This window comes from Watersipora subatra, chromosome 1, assembly GCF_963576615.1.
Source record: "Watersipora subatra chromosome 1, tzWatSuba1.1, whole genome shotgun sequence".
Lineage (NCBI taxonomy): Eukaryota > Metazoa > Bryozoa > Gymnolaemata > Cheilostomatida > Watersiporidae > Watersipora > Watersipora subatra.
The window spans coordinates 31,984,558-32,000,775 of record NC_088708.1 but is presented as its reverse complement, the minus strand read 5'-3'; the positions used below and the strand labels follow the sequence as shown (position 1 = coordinate 32,000,775).

General features: G+C 36.4%; 1 protein-coding gene across 1 annotated transcript; it reads right to left on the bottom strand.

Moving 5' to 3' along the window:
* Positions 1-13,195: 13,195 nt before the first annotated feature.
* LOC137386653 (uncharacterized) lies at positions 13,196-14,474 on the bottom strand. Its single transcript, XM_068072850.1, has 4 exons — positions 14,434-14,474; positions 14,097-14,219; positions 13,633-13,776; positions 13,196-13,360 (listed from the first exon to the last, which is right to left on the bottom strand). The coding sequence occupies exons 2-4, from the start codon at positions 14,151-14,153 to the stop codon at positions 13,196-13,198; spliced, it is 366 nt and encodes a 121-aa protein (XP_067928951.1). The 5' UTR covers positions 14,154-14,219; positions 14,434-14,474.
* Between the last annotated feature and the right edge of the window lie 1,744 nt (positions 14,475-16,218).

Sequence of the window (16,218 nt, the reverse complement as noted above, 5' to 3'; positions counted from 1 at the left end):
TTCTCACTTGTTGAAAGTGAGTAAAATGGATTGATCAATGCTCATCTTCAACTCCAAGAGAAAACGCTTCTAATTGTTGGCTTGGCATACTTATGGTTTTGTTAAACATTTGTTCATTTTATAATTTTACACTCTCAATCTATCTAACTCTCAAATTGAAAGCTTCCAGATGTTAGAATGGCATATCGATGAATGACATATATTTATTACAAATGTTTTATTGACCACAGGATGTTTATGTGGCGCTAGCAGTGGTGTCAGTGTGGAAACTGCCATACACGGGAAAGAGAGACATGAATGTGTGGTGCACAAACCATGATGTGACATTCTGTTTCTCAGACCGGTCTCAAGTGTGTTGCAGAAGTGCAGATTACAGACCTTATAAAACCAGGTCCAATGAGAGTTGTCTTTCATAACTACCGACACTACCATGGTAATTTTTGAAGCTAATTGTATTTTTATTACTTATAATTTTACTAGATGTCTTATCACTTCCAAGCAACATTCAATAAATTATCTGAAGATGATAAAAGTTTAATATTTTGTTAGTACCAATGTATCCAGATGCAAAGTGTCTGAAACTATCAGAAAGGCTGCAGGAACATGAGCTGTACAACATGGTATGTACAGGCAGAGAAAATCATGTAAGATCATTGGTATTTGGGCATACCCTGGACTTACAAGAGCACAGTGGTGATCACTACCAACCTGCTTATACAACATAGTGAGAGCTACATATCCTAGGACTAAAGATGAAAAGGAATATCCAAATATGATACATACAGGGTTTGAGTTTACTGCAGTAGAGTAATTAGTCCTATTATATGAGCTGAAACTATGTGAGTGGCCATGACTTGGATAGATGTTTTTAATGAAAACATTTTGCTGAGATGAAAATCTTTGGCTTGTAAAATTTATATAATACAATAATAATGTTGAAGATAATGCAAAACATGATTTGCAGAACATATTGAATACATTATAGCCCCGTTGCCACCTGTACTGAAATCTTGTCTGATAGATAGATTTTTGAAGTGTAATCAGAGCTTTATTGACAGGTACTTTTGCATAGCTCAACTTAATTCCAACAGACTAAAAATTAAGAGCTACTCAAAAGATTTTATGGTCCACACTACTAAGTGAAAACAGATGAGTCCACTCCAAAAACCGCCAACTAGATGCAGAAATGGCTTTATTAATCCTTTGCCAGAACCGGCGAATTAATCGATTTCAAAGAAATTGACGTCGTTTTGCATTTACTATTTTGGTCAACTCAAAAGACCATTTGTTTTGTACTTGAATCAACTAATCAAATGTGACCAGTAAATATCTTTCTACAAATTGATACTAATAATGACTAGATAATGTTGACTATACATGACTTTTTTAGAAATGCAGTTGGTTTCACCGTATATTCGAACGTATTTTTTTCAAAGATATGGCTTGCTTATTTTATCTAGCAACTAGTTTTGGGTGTGGGTAGCAACTGAGAACTTCGCTAATACAAAGGCCATGATGAAATAAGTTAACTCGACATCTTTAGCATAGACTGGCAGAATCGTAGTCGGTGCTCAAAAGTTTACACAGCATTTAGAGGAAATTACATGTAATATGAACAAATTTTTAATTACCCTTATTTGAGGCGTTTGAGACATTGATAATAGTGTATCTGTAGCTAGATTAAAAATTTTATTCTAGCAATCATGAGCAAATACAAAATAAAATAAAACTCTAATAGAGCCATGTAGGACTAGACTTTTATCGCAATGGCTGTTGTGAATACGAAAGATAGAGACAGACTGTTTCACTATATACATCATTTTGGGCAAGTCTGGGCACATCTTTTTTTCTGAGATTCTTTTCCCACGATCAATTTTGTCGATTTTAATCTTCAAATAGCTTGACAGTGAGATCGTCTAAAACAACAAACAACATTTCGAATGATAGAAAAACATCGATACTTTCTGTTAAAATCAACTAAAATTTGGTGCAATCACATCTTTAAACAATTGAAATAAACCTGGAGTGAAAGAAATAGTTGTGGTTGCTAATTTACTATATAACCGGCAAAAAATCTGTTTATATATTTGTGTGTGTGCGTGCATATTTATCCACCTTATAGAGCGGTCTTTCCTTTTTTCGATTCGGTCGTACGAAGCGAACTGAATTAATGTGAGTATGTAGTAAAATTAAATTAGTAGTAAATATTAGTAGTAAATTGAACCAAATTTACTACTCCTTAAATAAATTAATGAGTAGTAAATTACATGTAATTAATATTTACTGCCAACATGTACTGGGAAGGTCACATGAATCTCAGTGGAGGAATGAGTTATTCGTAAACTCGTGAACGTTTGTCTCTTGCGGCTACTGGAAAAGGCATTGTTCTCGCCTACTGAATTTCTACTTCAAAAAGGTAAGTACTTCTCATTCAATGGTGTATTGTCTATGAATTGCCACACCTCCGCTACTTAAGCACGTTGGCTTTACCACTGTTTGTGATAGTAAACATGTTTATTTCCTTTCTTCCGCAGCCGAGTTACCTTAATTTTTTTACAGCTACGAGTACTGTAACTTACTACTACAGAACTTGCACTGGTACTCCGAGCATAGGGATAGGTAGCCTGTCTTGACAAGCTGTTGTTTTTGCGTAGTTGTCCCCCCGTCGAGCGGCGAGCAACAACAGCTTGTCACAAGACGTACTGCACCTGATGCATCAGCTGCACATATAGGGAGTTGTTCTCTTCCGTCTACGCAACTCGACCGCGATGTTATGTCGGTCGCTCCATTGGTAATCATAACGGATTTCACGCAAAAATTTATGTAGAAAAAAAACAAGATTACAACGTTTAACCATAGACCAGTTTCTGTGATAAACTTTAGTAAAACTTAAGAATAAAATAAACTCAAAATAAAATCCATAAGAACAAATAAAACTGACTGATACAAAAATAGAAATAAAACTGACTGAGCGCACAAATAACGACATGTTTAGTCGCTGTTGTTGCCTAAGTACTCAAATTCTAATAAAATTTACTGCAGAGAGGGGTCGCCAGTTAAACGTTCTTATCTTAATTTTTCTACATAAATTTTTGCGTGAAATCCGTTATGATTACCAATGGAGCGACCGAAATAACATCGCAGCCGAGCCGCGTAGACGAAAGAGAACAACTCCTTATAAGTGCAGCTGATGCATCAGGTGCAGTACGTCTTGTGACAAGCTGTTGTTGCTCGCAGCTCGACGGGGGGACAACTACGCAAAAACAACAGCTTGTCAAGACAGGCTAAGGGATAGGCGACGGTGAGAAGAAAGAGAGGGATAGGCGACGGTGAGAAGAAAGAGAGCAGCTGGTATCGACTTACTGTCACCCTGTTTTAGCCATGGCCAGCTGTACGTTGCCTGCTCAAAAGTAGGCACAAGCCGAAAACTGTTTGCTCATACACCCGACAGAAAAACAAAAAATGTTGTATATCTGCAAGTGTTGCGTTGAATTAACATTATGTTATTGTTATGTCATGCTATCTCCTTTATGTCCTGCTATACCTACATATTATCCACATGCAGCAATTTCTAACATATTTCTCAGTAGGTCTATATAAACTGTAAGTCCTCATGCTCAAGCCGCGCGGCTTGTGCTCAAAAACAGATAACTCACGAAGGAAAAAATGATCCTCAAACAAGCCGTCTGTGGTATCTAGCCGCCCTTACCAACAAGCCGCATATGCCCACAGACCCCGGCTAAAGACTGAGGTTTTGTCATCCTTGATCCCTTTGGGAGCGAGTGTTGAGATGGGTTTCGCTATACCACCGTCACCTTGAATAAGAAAACAGGATACATCAGTACATGTGAAAATAATTTTCTTTTACTTCTAAGTTCGCATTAAAATTCCTGAACCCTTGCATCAAGAACTTACTTGCCATGTCTCAGCTAGATTTTTATTGCGCTGTTGAGGGCTTCATGTTTATAGAAAGATGCCGGTCAAGAATGAAAAGGTGCACTAAGTTAATAACCTATGACTGTGGTGAGTTAAACATACCTCATCATCTTCATAGATAAATGTTTCGTTTGAAATTTAAATTTATTTTTAAAAAATACAAAAACAACACCTAGGAAATTTAATGTCATGAATTCAAACTAAATAAAATCTTCACGGATAATTTGAATAAGATTGTGAGGTTAGCTTATCCGCTTTGCCTCTGTCTATCGTTCGGCTGAAAGAAAAATCCCATATTTTAATAAAAATTAGAAGAAAAAAAAACATACCGGTGATAATATGATGAAATATAAATTAAATAAATTTTCGAAAAACACTGGTCATTTCGTGGTTGAGAAGCAAATTCTTTTTTAGTCTAAGATATTCCATAAACATGACCTTGAAAATAAAAATGTATCATGAATGCGATTCTATGGTTATAACGCGGAAGCTGAGCAGAGACCGCATTTATTGAGAAGCCGCCCTGAGCCCCACGTAAGTTTTAAAAAAATGGCTTTAGCCGCGGTCTATTACCTTGAACTAGAAACCGTGCCCAACGACAAGCCGCGCGGCTTGAGCATGAGGACTTAGGGTATAATTATTTTCATGCATTCGTTTTCCTTATTGTATCTCATAAAAAGGCTATCATGCTGGCATTATGTTTTATTATTGTAAGGTGCTAATGCTGTATCTGCTTTGACATTGTACTGTCTGTGCTGTTATACATACATACATACATATATATTTTATTTTATCAACATACTACATTACTGCAGCACTGTTTGTATATACCATGTCAAAACACAAGGCTATAGACAAAAAACTGGTGAGCCATGATTAGTGTTTTAAGCATGTAGTCTCTATTCAATAAATGCTGGCGATAGCAAAATATTTTGTAAAATTTTTAAAAAAGATGAAAAATTTCTCAATACTACCAGTTCGAAGAACTCCAGTTTTCCTAGCAATGTCAATTTCATAATCAGTTTTCTGTACCAAAATAGGACAACTCCAATTGGAGTGGTTTGAGACTGATGCATCGTAGACTAGCTGTAAAACACATTTTAGATTTCCATTGTTTTCCTTAACACTATTGACATGTATGACTGCATATGTGTATGCATAGTTTGATCAGGCCAACAATTTCAGTAGACTGCATATTTGGAGTTGTTTTACAGTATGACAGGTAACTCTCAAAAAAGCTCTTACTGTGCGTGAATCTGTGCCCCTGGATGGGTAATGCAGCTAGCGGTTTGGGTTTGGGACCGTGGCGTGACTCGGGAATGCGCATGAGATATTTTTGCCCTGAGTGCAGTGGGAGTCTTCAGGCGCGGTGCTTCGAATGAACGAGTTGGCGAGTGCTAGGCGATGGATTGCGAGACGATTGATTGCAAAGTGAGTGCAAGGCGATTAATTGCGAGTTGAGTGCGAGGCGATTGATTGCAAAGCGATTGAGAGTGAGGCGATTGATTGCTAGGCGATTGATTGCGAGGCGATTGATTGCAAGGCGATTGAGTGTGTAAAAACTGGTCGGCTGAGTTGGGGAGTCGGCAGCAAAGGCGCGCGATCGTCAACTGCAAAAATAGACGGGTATGAACGGATGCATGAATCTAGACGCATGAATCTAGAATATTTACTAGATTTTACACGCATCTAGCTGTAAAACGCATTGCAGATTTCCGTTGTTCTCCTTAACATTATTGACATGTATGACTGCATCTGTGTATGCATAGTCTGATCAAGGCAACAATTTCAGTAGACTGCATATTTGGAGTTGTTTTACCGTATGAAAGACAACTCCCAATAAACCTCTTGCTGTACATGAATCTATTCTCGTAGATGGGTATTGCAGCTAGTCATACATATAACACAGCCAAAAAACAAACTTTCTGGCCATAAACCAATGAAGAGCAAACCCTCGCATTTTGTGCAAATACCAGTGGGGAACTAAAAATTTTGGAGATCTAATGGCAAGGCCTGGGTCACAAAGACCCCATTTACTGAGTGGGTAAATGTCTGCTTTGGTCCTGCTGTCAAAAAATATTTCAAAAAAAACAATGCCCCTCTGAAACGTCTCCTGGTACTCGACAATGCCACTGCTCACCCTTTTGGCCTCGAGGACAACATACATCCAAACTTTTCTTTTATCAAGGTTCTCTATCTGCCACGGAACACCACCCTAAATTCTCTAGCCAATGGCCAGTAAGTGATTGACAACTTCATACGCTTTAGCTGAAGCATTTGTTCAGAAAATGCTTCAAAGTGACTGAACGCACTCAACTTCCATGAATCTTGGAAGGGGCATTTCAACATCGTTTAATGCCTAAAAATGATTGAGAAAGCTTTGAATGAAATTTTGAAGCACACTTTGAAATCCTCATTGAAGAAACTGTGACCAGATGTTGCGGCAAACGGGACGCCGACGGTTCCAAAAAGAGGGAGTTTATCATCCTGCCCTTGAGGGTGATGCCAAAGAAATATTTCATTCAGGAGGTATATGGGCTTGTTGCCGATGAGGATGAAGCCAAGAAGATGATAGCATTCAAAAGAGGCAGCAGTTTAATGATGGTGAGGAGTTAGAGAAGCCCGACGAAATGACATCGGCAAAAATAAAGGAAGCTATCTGTTGGTATGAAAACCTTACTAGATTCATTGAAAAAATCCACCCAGAAAAAGTTCTCACAGGTCGTCTTATTGACCGTGTTAATGACAAATGCATGAGTCCTTTTAGAAACATTTTGTGCAGTCGTCATAAACAGACCTTTTTGTATAGATATTTCTCCCAAAAAAGTATTGAAAAACAGATTATTAGAGTGAATCTAGGAAAAAAGCTAAAGAAGAAAACGAACCTCTAGGAAACCTCTAAAAGGAAACCTCTAATTGAACACCATGGCCCTCTATTTGTTAACCCTTCCTCTATAGTGGTGGTTAGTTGGAGGAGACGTTCAAATAGAGGCATGCGGTGTGTTTTTCAAATGGCTCTTCAGAATTTTGGGATGAATTTAGCCCTTTTAGGGACGAAGCGAATGTCGCCTATGTTTTACCCTCTTTTTTTAGTGAAGCGATATTAAACCTTTTGGATGCAATAAATTTGCTAACTTATCTCCAACTTGTCAAATATCTCTTAATAAGTATGCATTGAGAAGCTGAAAAATAACTCTACCACTTGATATCTATTGCTTGCAATTAACCTGCGATGATATTATAGCCTGTGTCTTGCTTTGCAATTTGCTGGAGCTTTCAATTGTTAGGTTATTCTAAATTTGAAGACATTTTTATTTTATATCTATATTTACTAATTTTGCATAAAAGCTCGCAGGCAATCGCAGGGTGGATTACTAATAGGCCATTTTTTGGGAACCAACCCCTAATATTATAAAAAATATAGAGAAGGTGGCCAGTTTAAAAAAAAACTTAAATTTCATCTTTTAACAAGTGAATAAAACCTAATTACTCATAAAAATTGATCATGACTACGCAATGATAACAAGCTCGACGCTGACAAGCCCGACGCCACGACTAGCTATCATGCTAAAACTTATAATGGGCTTCATCACTCTTCCAGATTTTTTTCCTTTTGTTTAATATTGTTAATTATTTAATTTAATTGTTGATGAAAATAAACCAAAAACCAAATCAAAATAGCAAAATAATGGTTGACAAATAAATGTCTAGATGACATAATCAGGTCAACACCAATGTATCATTTAGAATAAATCGTTTTGGTTTTTTGATATCTTACAATAGCTTATTTAATACATCACAGGGTTTAACTGTCTGATATCAGCCAAATATACATCGGCATATTCATTTTTTGATGACACTGAACTTTTCATTGGTCATATGATGTAAAGAGATTAATGCTAATTGCTTTGCTCAATTCTGATTTTAGGCCATCAAAATCATTGCTCACCTCAGAACTCAATAGCTGATAGCCTGTAAAAGCTGGCCTAGAAATAAACAGCAGTAAAAACTGGGTTAGATTGTGACTTCTTGAAGCTAAGCAACCAACTTCAACTTTGTTCACAAAATATAGAACTATCATTGATTATCATAGCTTTTTACTATCAATGAAACCCAAATACTCTTTGCCCCCTTGGAGAAATATTTTGTCAAATGAGGTAAACCGAACAAAAGGAATTCCAATGAAGCATTGCATTGAACTACACTGAAAACCCAGTAGGAAAAGTCACAACATAAATATAGCCAACATGTACATGTAATCTAAGCCAAATCAACAATGAGCTCTGTGTATAGCACAATGCCAGGAGCAAGTATAGCAAGTATATCAGAGATGCAAGAAAGTAGTACAATATCAAAATAGTGAAATGTCTTTCCAATACATGCGCAGTCTACACATTGCAATTAAAATAAGGTAATTATGAAGATTTTGTAGCTTATTTAGCTTTTGTATTTTCAAGTGATTTGGTGAATTTATACTATAAATTCATCCAATAATTTTTGTCGTTTCACTTAATCAATTATCTTTTATTAACTGAGGGTTATGTTATCCAGATCATTTGTGATTTAAGCGCCGTAATATTTACCAAGACTCTAGGAATACATTCTCTGGCTCAAAGTTCAAGTCTAGTACAGAGCTGTAATATAGACCTGAACAAACACTCTAAATTTCAAGGCTGATTAACTGAATATAAAGTTGGCATACCACTAATCTTAATAGAATCAACACACAACAGCAAAAGGGAAGACAAGATTATGAGTCAGCGAGTAAAATGGGCTACCAGTTGATTAGCGACACTCTTTCATTTAAACTTTTCTTTTTATGAGGGTGGCATGACTTGTTTGATATAAATGGCTCCACGTTTCAAACTGAGTGAACTATTTTTCGCTTTCATAGTAGTTACACAATACTTTTACTTATCTTAGAAAAGACTAGTAGAATGTAGTAGATGACTAGTAGATGGCATATTTGGTTGGCAAAACAGCAAGCAGATTAAAGTGGCAAATGATCAACGATCAAAAAAGGCAAATGGCAGTCTTGTAAGGAAAAACAAAAATTATGTAAAAAAGCACACATGAGATGTAATACCAGTCAGAGATTAGAAAAGCTATTCCACAAAATATCAGTTTATAAAATGAAAGATTTCCACAAAAAAGCATTTTTTAGTTTTGTTGCAATTTAAAAGAATGTTTTAATAACTTATCTATAGTTGGTCAAAACATGGATTATTGTTGCCTAGCCTGAACTGTTTAGGCCTGAAATTGAGCCTGAAAAGGTAGATCACCTTACAATTGTTTTTCCAGCTGCCTTCAATAAATTTTTTCTATAATAGGAGTAACTCAATCTTCCTGAAACACAAAGCATTTGCTCTACAGATGTAACAGCGCAGTATGCTGCTCTAAGGTGGCTTTTTACTCCTAAAGCCTAAAGATATTTTGCGAGAGAGTGTCAGGTCTTATAAGCATTTACTTAGCAAAAACTATCATGAATACTGACAGGCTAACAAGACTAACAATGATCACTCTTAGTAAAAAGTCAGCATTCCTTTATATAGTGTTGGTAGCCTAATAGTCATTAATTATACTGTATAATGAGCCAAGCACAAGATACAAAAAAGACACAAATAATAAGTAATACTATTACAATTTTGTTGCAGGCACAATGGTCAGACAAAGAAGGTTAACATTGAGGCAGATGGCAACTGGGTGCTTTACAAGATCGTGTTCAGGTGTAATGGTGGATTCAGTGCAGTTATTATGTAAATGAATGTCTTAAGAAATGAATACTAATAAAACGTATGTAGATCTGTTACACATTCTTTTGAATAAAATAATAGCTGTCATATAGAGGAGATATCGCAATATTTCAATGTCGAGATAGACATATCTCACACAGAGTAGGTAGAAATGTAGCCTAGTCATCGCTATTTTGCATGGTCTTAACGCCTTGTATCGTGCATTTTGTTAATTTATCATTTTTGTGCTAATGTTTAACACAAATTTCGGCTGATAACCTTTCACTCAATCACGCAGCGCAGTCAAATGATAAGAGAAATGTTACAGACATAATCATGTAGATATTAACTCAAACCAATTTAACGATAGCGTTATATTACAGTGCATATATAAAAATTGTTAAAGATTTTTAAATAGTTTTGTTCAAAATACTACCACATATGCCGCTACAAAAGCCTTGCTTATTAAGAAATAACTTTATACGATTCCTCGAAGCCACGCCCGCAACAATCTGCAGATACAGTACAACTATAGGAAAAATCTAGTTCCTATCCAAAAAGTCCTGCTATCGCGGTACGTGGTATACGGTATATACGGTAGAATAATTTCCTATCCTAAAAGTCTCGCAACAACCCGCTTAATCTCTCTCACTCCAATCCTGCGTGTAATTGATATAAGAAATAATAAATAACCGTAATTTATTCAGAATAGTGTATCATCTTCATTTTGCTACTAGCCTGAGGTGAGATAAGTAGTTAGTGAGTGGAGCCTTGTTGTAAAATAATAAACCAACACCAAGTCTGGCTTGCATACAGGCTAGACCATCCACAAAGGGAGAGCAGAAAGTTCAGCAACAATTGTTATTGAGCTTGGTGCTCTCCTTCTGTGATAGCTAGTTCCTCCTGAGTGGTCTTATTGTTTACTAGGCTTATTTATCTTAAGAATTATTGTATTACGAAACATTTACGTCAACATCCCAAACAACCTCCCTCTTTTTCCTTGTTAATATTATCGCTTGTTGTGTGGCAGACTGATTGTGGTGACAAACTTTTGATCGTGACTGTGTAGACTTATTAGGACTAAAGGTTAACATAAATCTCAGTCAATCAATCAGTATAGGCTCAGGCAAAAGTGAGTGCAATGTAACAGTAATTATACCCTGCACAACATTACCCACTTACTTTAAACGACTGCAGCTGTACCTTCTTCACTTGTCAGCATCACTCTTTAGAACAAGATTGCATTGGTCAGTAGATATGCAATAGGCTTTGATGTTTGTTAGTAGTAGTCTGAGCCAAATACTGGTATTATTTCCTAAACTATTGTTACAGTACCCATTCTGTTTGTTTACAGCGTGAAGACGGTGGTTACTCAATTACCATGTACACAGTAGGCTACATGCGCTCAGTACTTTAGATGGTCTTCAAGCACGCATAGAAGAATATGAGCTGAGACACACGATGAAGTATGTGGTCGCAAAGCAAGACAAGAGCTTCACTGCTCCACTCAATGCCTGTACGCTCTTAACGTTCTGAAACTGGTTACTTACAGGCTTGAATGTGTATATATATAAATATATTTATGTTATATATTTATATATAAATACAGCATATATAATGTTCAATTAGGCTTGCCTGGGCTAGCAGGGAGTCTGGAGTGACAAATTTTATTGCATGTATAACAAGCTTTCTGTTTTTGTTTAGTGATATTACACTAGGTTTTTCGGTTTAGTTACTAATAGCGTATGAATCCATCATGCGCATTTTGAAGCATCGAAAGATTACGCAATATATATATACGTATATGTATACGTATATATATTCGTATATATATGTAAACTTTTCTTCTGTTTGGTGTGCTATAATTTTTTCTATTTCATTAATCTTTAGAAAGTCTTGAAAAGAAGTCCAGGCGTTTCGTCAGAAAGATTCCGACTACGATTGTTGGTTCGAAGATAATGCTATGCAACCATGGCTGAGATATCAACAGAAGGAAGAAGCCACGATACAAAGACAAAGTGCAAGTGAGTGACAGCGATATCTTTGTGTATAGGGCTGACGTACTGCACTCATGGTAGATGTCAATAGCAATGCTACTTTTCTACATGTATCAGACTCATCTGCTTTTTTCTTAGCCAAATTATAATTTGTGGTTTCAGTGTAATCTTTGTATCTGCTTCACTTAGTGATTTCATGCTTAGTTGGGTCATAAAATATCTATCCAACTGTGTTGTAGAAAGAGATTAATTCTGATCATCCATCAGTGAGGAAACGGCGAAATCTGGTTCAGGACGCGATAAAGATGATTGCACTGACAGATTGACAATAAGTCAGAATTGTGCTCCTCAAAAGTTACAGAGGAGTCATTGTGGCCCATAGCCAAACAACAGGTTTAGTGAGCACCTGGGACCCACGATATCATTATCAACAGCTAAATGTTTTTACTGTACAGTGTCTACAACTCAACATTGTCTCTATTGTTTGTGCATGTTAGGCCTGCGTAACTGACACAAGATCTGTGTTATATCCACATTATCTTTGATATCAAAAGAAAGGCTTTATTCACTACCTCACTCATAAAAAGTTCAGAATATATTATAAATTGAAATATCAATAAATCTATAAACAAGTATTCAAATACCTCTCAACATGTACATACTAGAAACACATAAAAACATTCCACTCTGATGGCTTGTGGTGCTAATTGGCCATAATGGAAACAGGAAAAAGCATCTCTCTCAACATATAAATGAGACGTTACAAAATATGAACGGAAACAATGGCTGTTGACACAAGCATATTTAAAACTTCATCATGAGCATATACATGTAGAACAAGTTTATACATCTCTATACATATGCCATAATGTTAATCTTGCATCATGTATGTAAATAAGTAATAGCCTAACCTAGAGGATCACACCTACATTGCTATTCTTGATCCACAGCTCCAGTAAAAGGCTATAAATCTGTAGGTTTGATAATGATGCACCAACGATGAAACCATTCGTTGCAACTGCCACATAGTACCATCCCTCCACCAGGCGCATCCAATCGATATGCAGCAAACTTTGTTGTCTTATATGTTGCATCCAAGCAACATAGCTCGTCACCATAGCGCTTCAGTCGATGACGCTGATCGCTGGTCTGGTGCACAAACAGAAAGCGCTGTGCATCTCGTACATATGGCCTGAAATAAAATCGACCTTCAAGATGTCTCTTTGATCAGCCTTCTACTAGTGTGGCACAGTAATCTTGGTCACTGCCGCTACCCCTATAACAATGATGGCAACTGGTAAAAATTTACATACATATATAAAGCCTGGCTATTTTCAGCACAAATTAATTCGATCGTTAGCAAATACAAAAAAAATGATCGATTATGTGGTTTTTAAGCATTGTCATGAAAATTCAATGCAAACACCCAATGATAATCTCAGCTGTGGAATGAATACTACTGAAATTCAATACTAACATCATGGAAGAGAATGCAGAATGCATGTGATTGGCAATGTCACGATCTGTAGGTCAATATCTTCTATCAGATCTGTCAGGAAGGGCATCCTTGAACATGGTTTTAAGATATTCCAGTATGTGTGGCCTCATCTCAGGTAGAAAATTAACTCCTTCGGACACCATAAGATGAATGTGACACTTGATTCCATCATCGACATTTTGAAGCATACCTGCTTGCTAAAAAGACATACAAGTGTGGGTGTCAGATAGAAAATAACTTCAGTAATGCGCAAATTTATTTATAACATGTTCAGACTGTGGGCACAATGTGTAATGGGGTACGTCTGTCTCTTTTCACCGATTTAATTACATGGTGAAAAGTAGCAATCACACTTTGCTCAGCTTCTGTGATAAGATGTACAGTTGCATGGTTATTCCATTTTTTATGACAGCCAATTATACAAATATATCCAAAGACATTAATAGAAAAGATGATATTTTTAACATACTTTGCCAACTGGGTGATTTTGATGGCATTTCACTTTGGGTAGACTGAGTAAAAAGTACTCCTCTAGCCTCAATGGCCAGGCATCCTTCACGCTCCTCAGCATCTTAGTCTTCTGTGTTTTCACGGAAGTGTTTTCAGACATCGACTTCAACTTAGAAACAAATAATGTTTTTGCTGGTATAAATGTTATCATCGATAACTGCATAAATGACACTGAACAGACCAAGGAGACAGAATAAGTGCTCAATATCACTAGCAAGTTTGGAAAAATTGGACGTTTATATAGTTGACGTAGGACAATACCTAGAATGTTGGTGTGACAACATGTAACTTATTTCAATGTTGGCACCGCTATCTAGGGTAGTGAATAGTCATGAGAAAAATTTATACTGGCATTGGTGCGGTATTGACATTTGTTGACATAAATGTATTGACATGAATGTTGGACAACTTTGAAACACCAACCTTGAAATCAGGATAACTGACTATTCTCTTTATTGTCAATCTAGCAGGGCAATCCATTTTTATCGTGTCCTGAACCAGATTTCGCCGCTTCCTCACTGATGGATGATCAGAATTAATCTCCTTCTACAACACAGTTGGATAGATATTTTATATGACCCAACTAAGCATGAACTCACTGAGTGAAGCAAATACAAAGATTACGCTGAAACAACAAATTATAATTTGGGTAAGAAAAAGCAAATTGAGTCTGAGACATGTAGAAAAGTAGCATTGCTATTGACATCTACCATGAGTGCAGTACGTCAGCCTCATACACAACGATACCGCTGTCACTCACTTGCACTTTGTCTTTGTATTGCTGCTTCTTCCTTCTGTTGATATCTCAGCCATGTTTGCGTAGTATTATCTTCGAAATGAAACGCCTCGACTTCCTTGCAAGACTTTCTGAAGATTAAGGAAATGGAAAAAATTATAGCGCTCCAAACAGAAGCAAAGTTTATATATACATGTATATATATATATATATGTATATATCTATATACTGCATAATCTTTCAAGGATTCAATGATTCATACGCTATTAGTAACTAAACTGAAAACCTAGTGTAATATCATTAAACAAAAACAGAAGGATGATCAATCATGTTTGTTATACATGCAATAAAATCTGTCATTCGAGGCTCAATTCTAGCTCCGACAGGTCTGATTGAACATTATATATATATATATATCTTTATATATTATATATTTAAATATATATACATATTTAAGCCTGTAAGTAACCAGTTTCACAGCGTTAAGAGCGTACAGGCAGTGAAGCTCTTGTCTTGCTTTATGACCACATATATCACCGTGTGTCTCAGCTCATGTTTTTTTATATATATTGAAGACCATCTAAATTGCTGAACGCTCGTACCGTGTACACGGTAATGGACTAGCCACTGGTCTTTCAGCTGTAAACAAACAGAATGAGAATTGTAACAGTAGTTTAGGAAATAATACCGGTATTTGGCTCAGACTACTCCTAACAAACATCAAAGCCTATTGTATATGTACTGACCTATGCAATCTTGTTCTAAAGAGTGATGCTGACAAAAAGGTACAGCTGCAGTCGTTTAAAGTTAGTGGGTAATGTTGTGCAGGGTATAATTACTGTTACATTGCATTTTGTTGCAAGTCAACCTTTAGCTTTTAGTCTTAATAAACCTGTGCAGTAATAATAATAAAGTACTCAGCTTAGGCTGGGGGCGAAATGCTTATATAAATATAAACTACTTATCAATATACCACTCAGTCAACAATACACCACTCCGAGTCCACAATACACCACTCCATCATCATATGTCAACGATACACCACTGAAAGTCGACGATACACCACTGAAAGTGAACAATACACCACTCAAAGTGAACAATACATCACTCAAAGTGAACAATACACCACTCAAAGTTAACAATACACTACTCAAAGTTAACAATACAAAACTCAAAGTCAACAATACATCACTCAAGGTCAACAGTACACCACTCAAGGTTAACAATACACCACTCAAAGTTAACAATATACAGTACCACTCAAAGTTAACGATACACCACTCAAAGCCGACAATACACCACTGAAAGTTAGCAATACACCACTGAAGGTCAACAATACACCACTCTATGTCAACAATACACCACTCTATGTCAGCAATACACCACTCTATGTCAACAATACACCACTCAACGTTAATAATATACTACTCTTAATTAACAATGAAGATGATGCACTGTGTATTCCGAGCATTCTCAATAAATGATCATTAGTTATTATTTGCTCACCAAGGTTCTAGCAGATGGCAACGAGAACGAATTTCGCGGGTTATAGCGAGTTAATGGGAAATGAGACTTTTAGGATGGGAACGGAAATTATTACAGACCATATTATAGTCATTCAATTATTAATAACAATCAATCTTGCCACAATCAATACTCATAGAGGATCTATTCTTCAGACCTGAACCCTTGTATATAGTACATATCAATCAATTTATCTTTGTATAAGCTATCCTGCAATACTTATTTGAAGTCATCCTCTCATGTAAATTTTCTTTTAACTTTTACACAAATAATCTCAAACTAAAT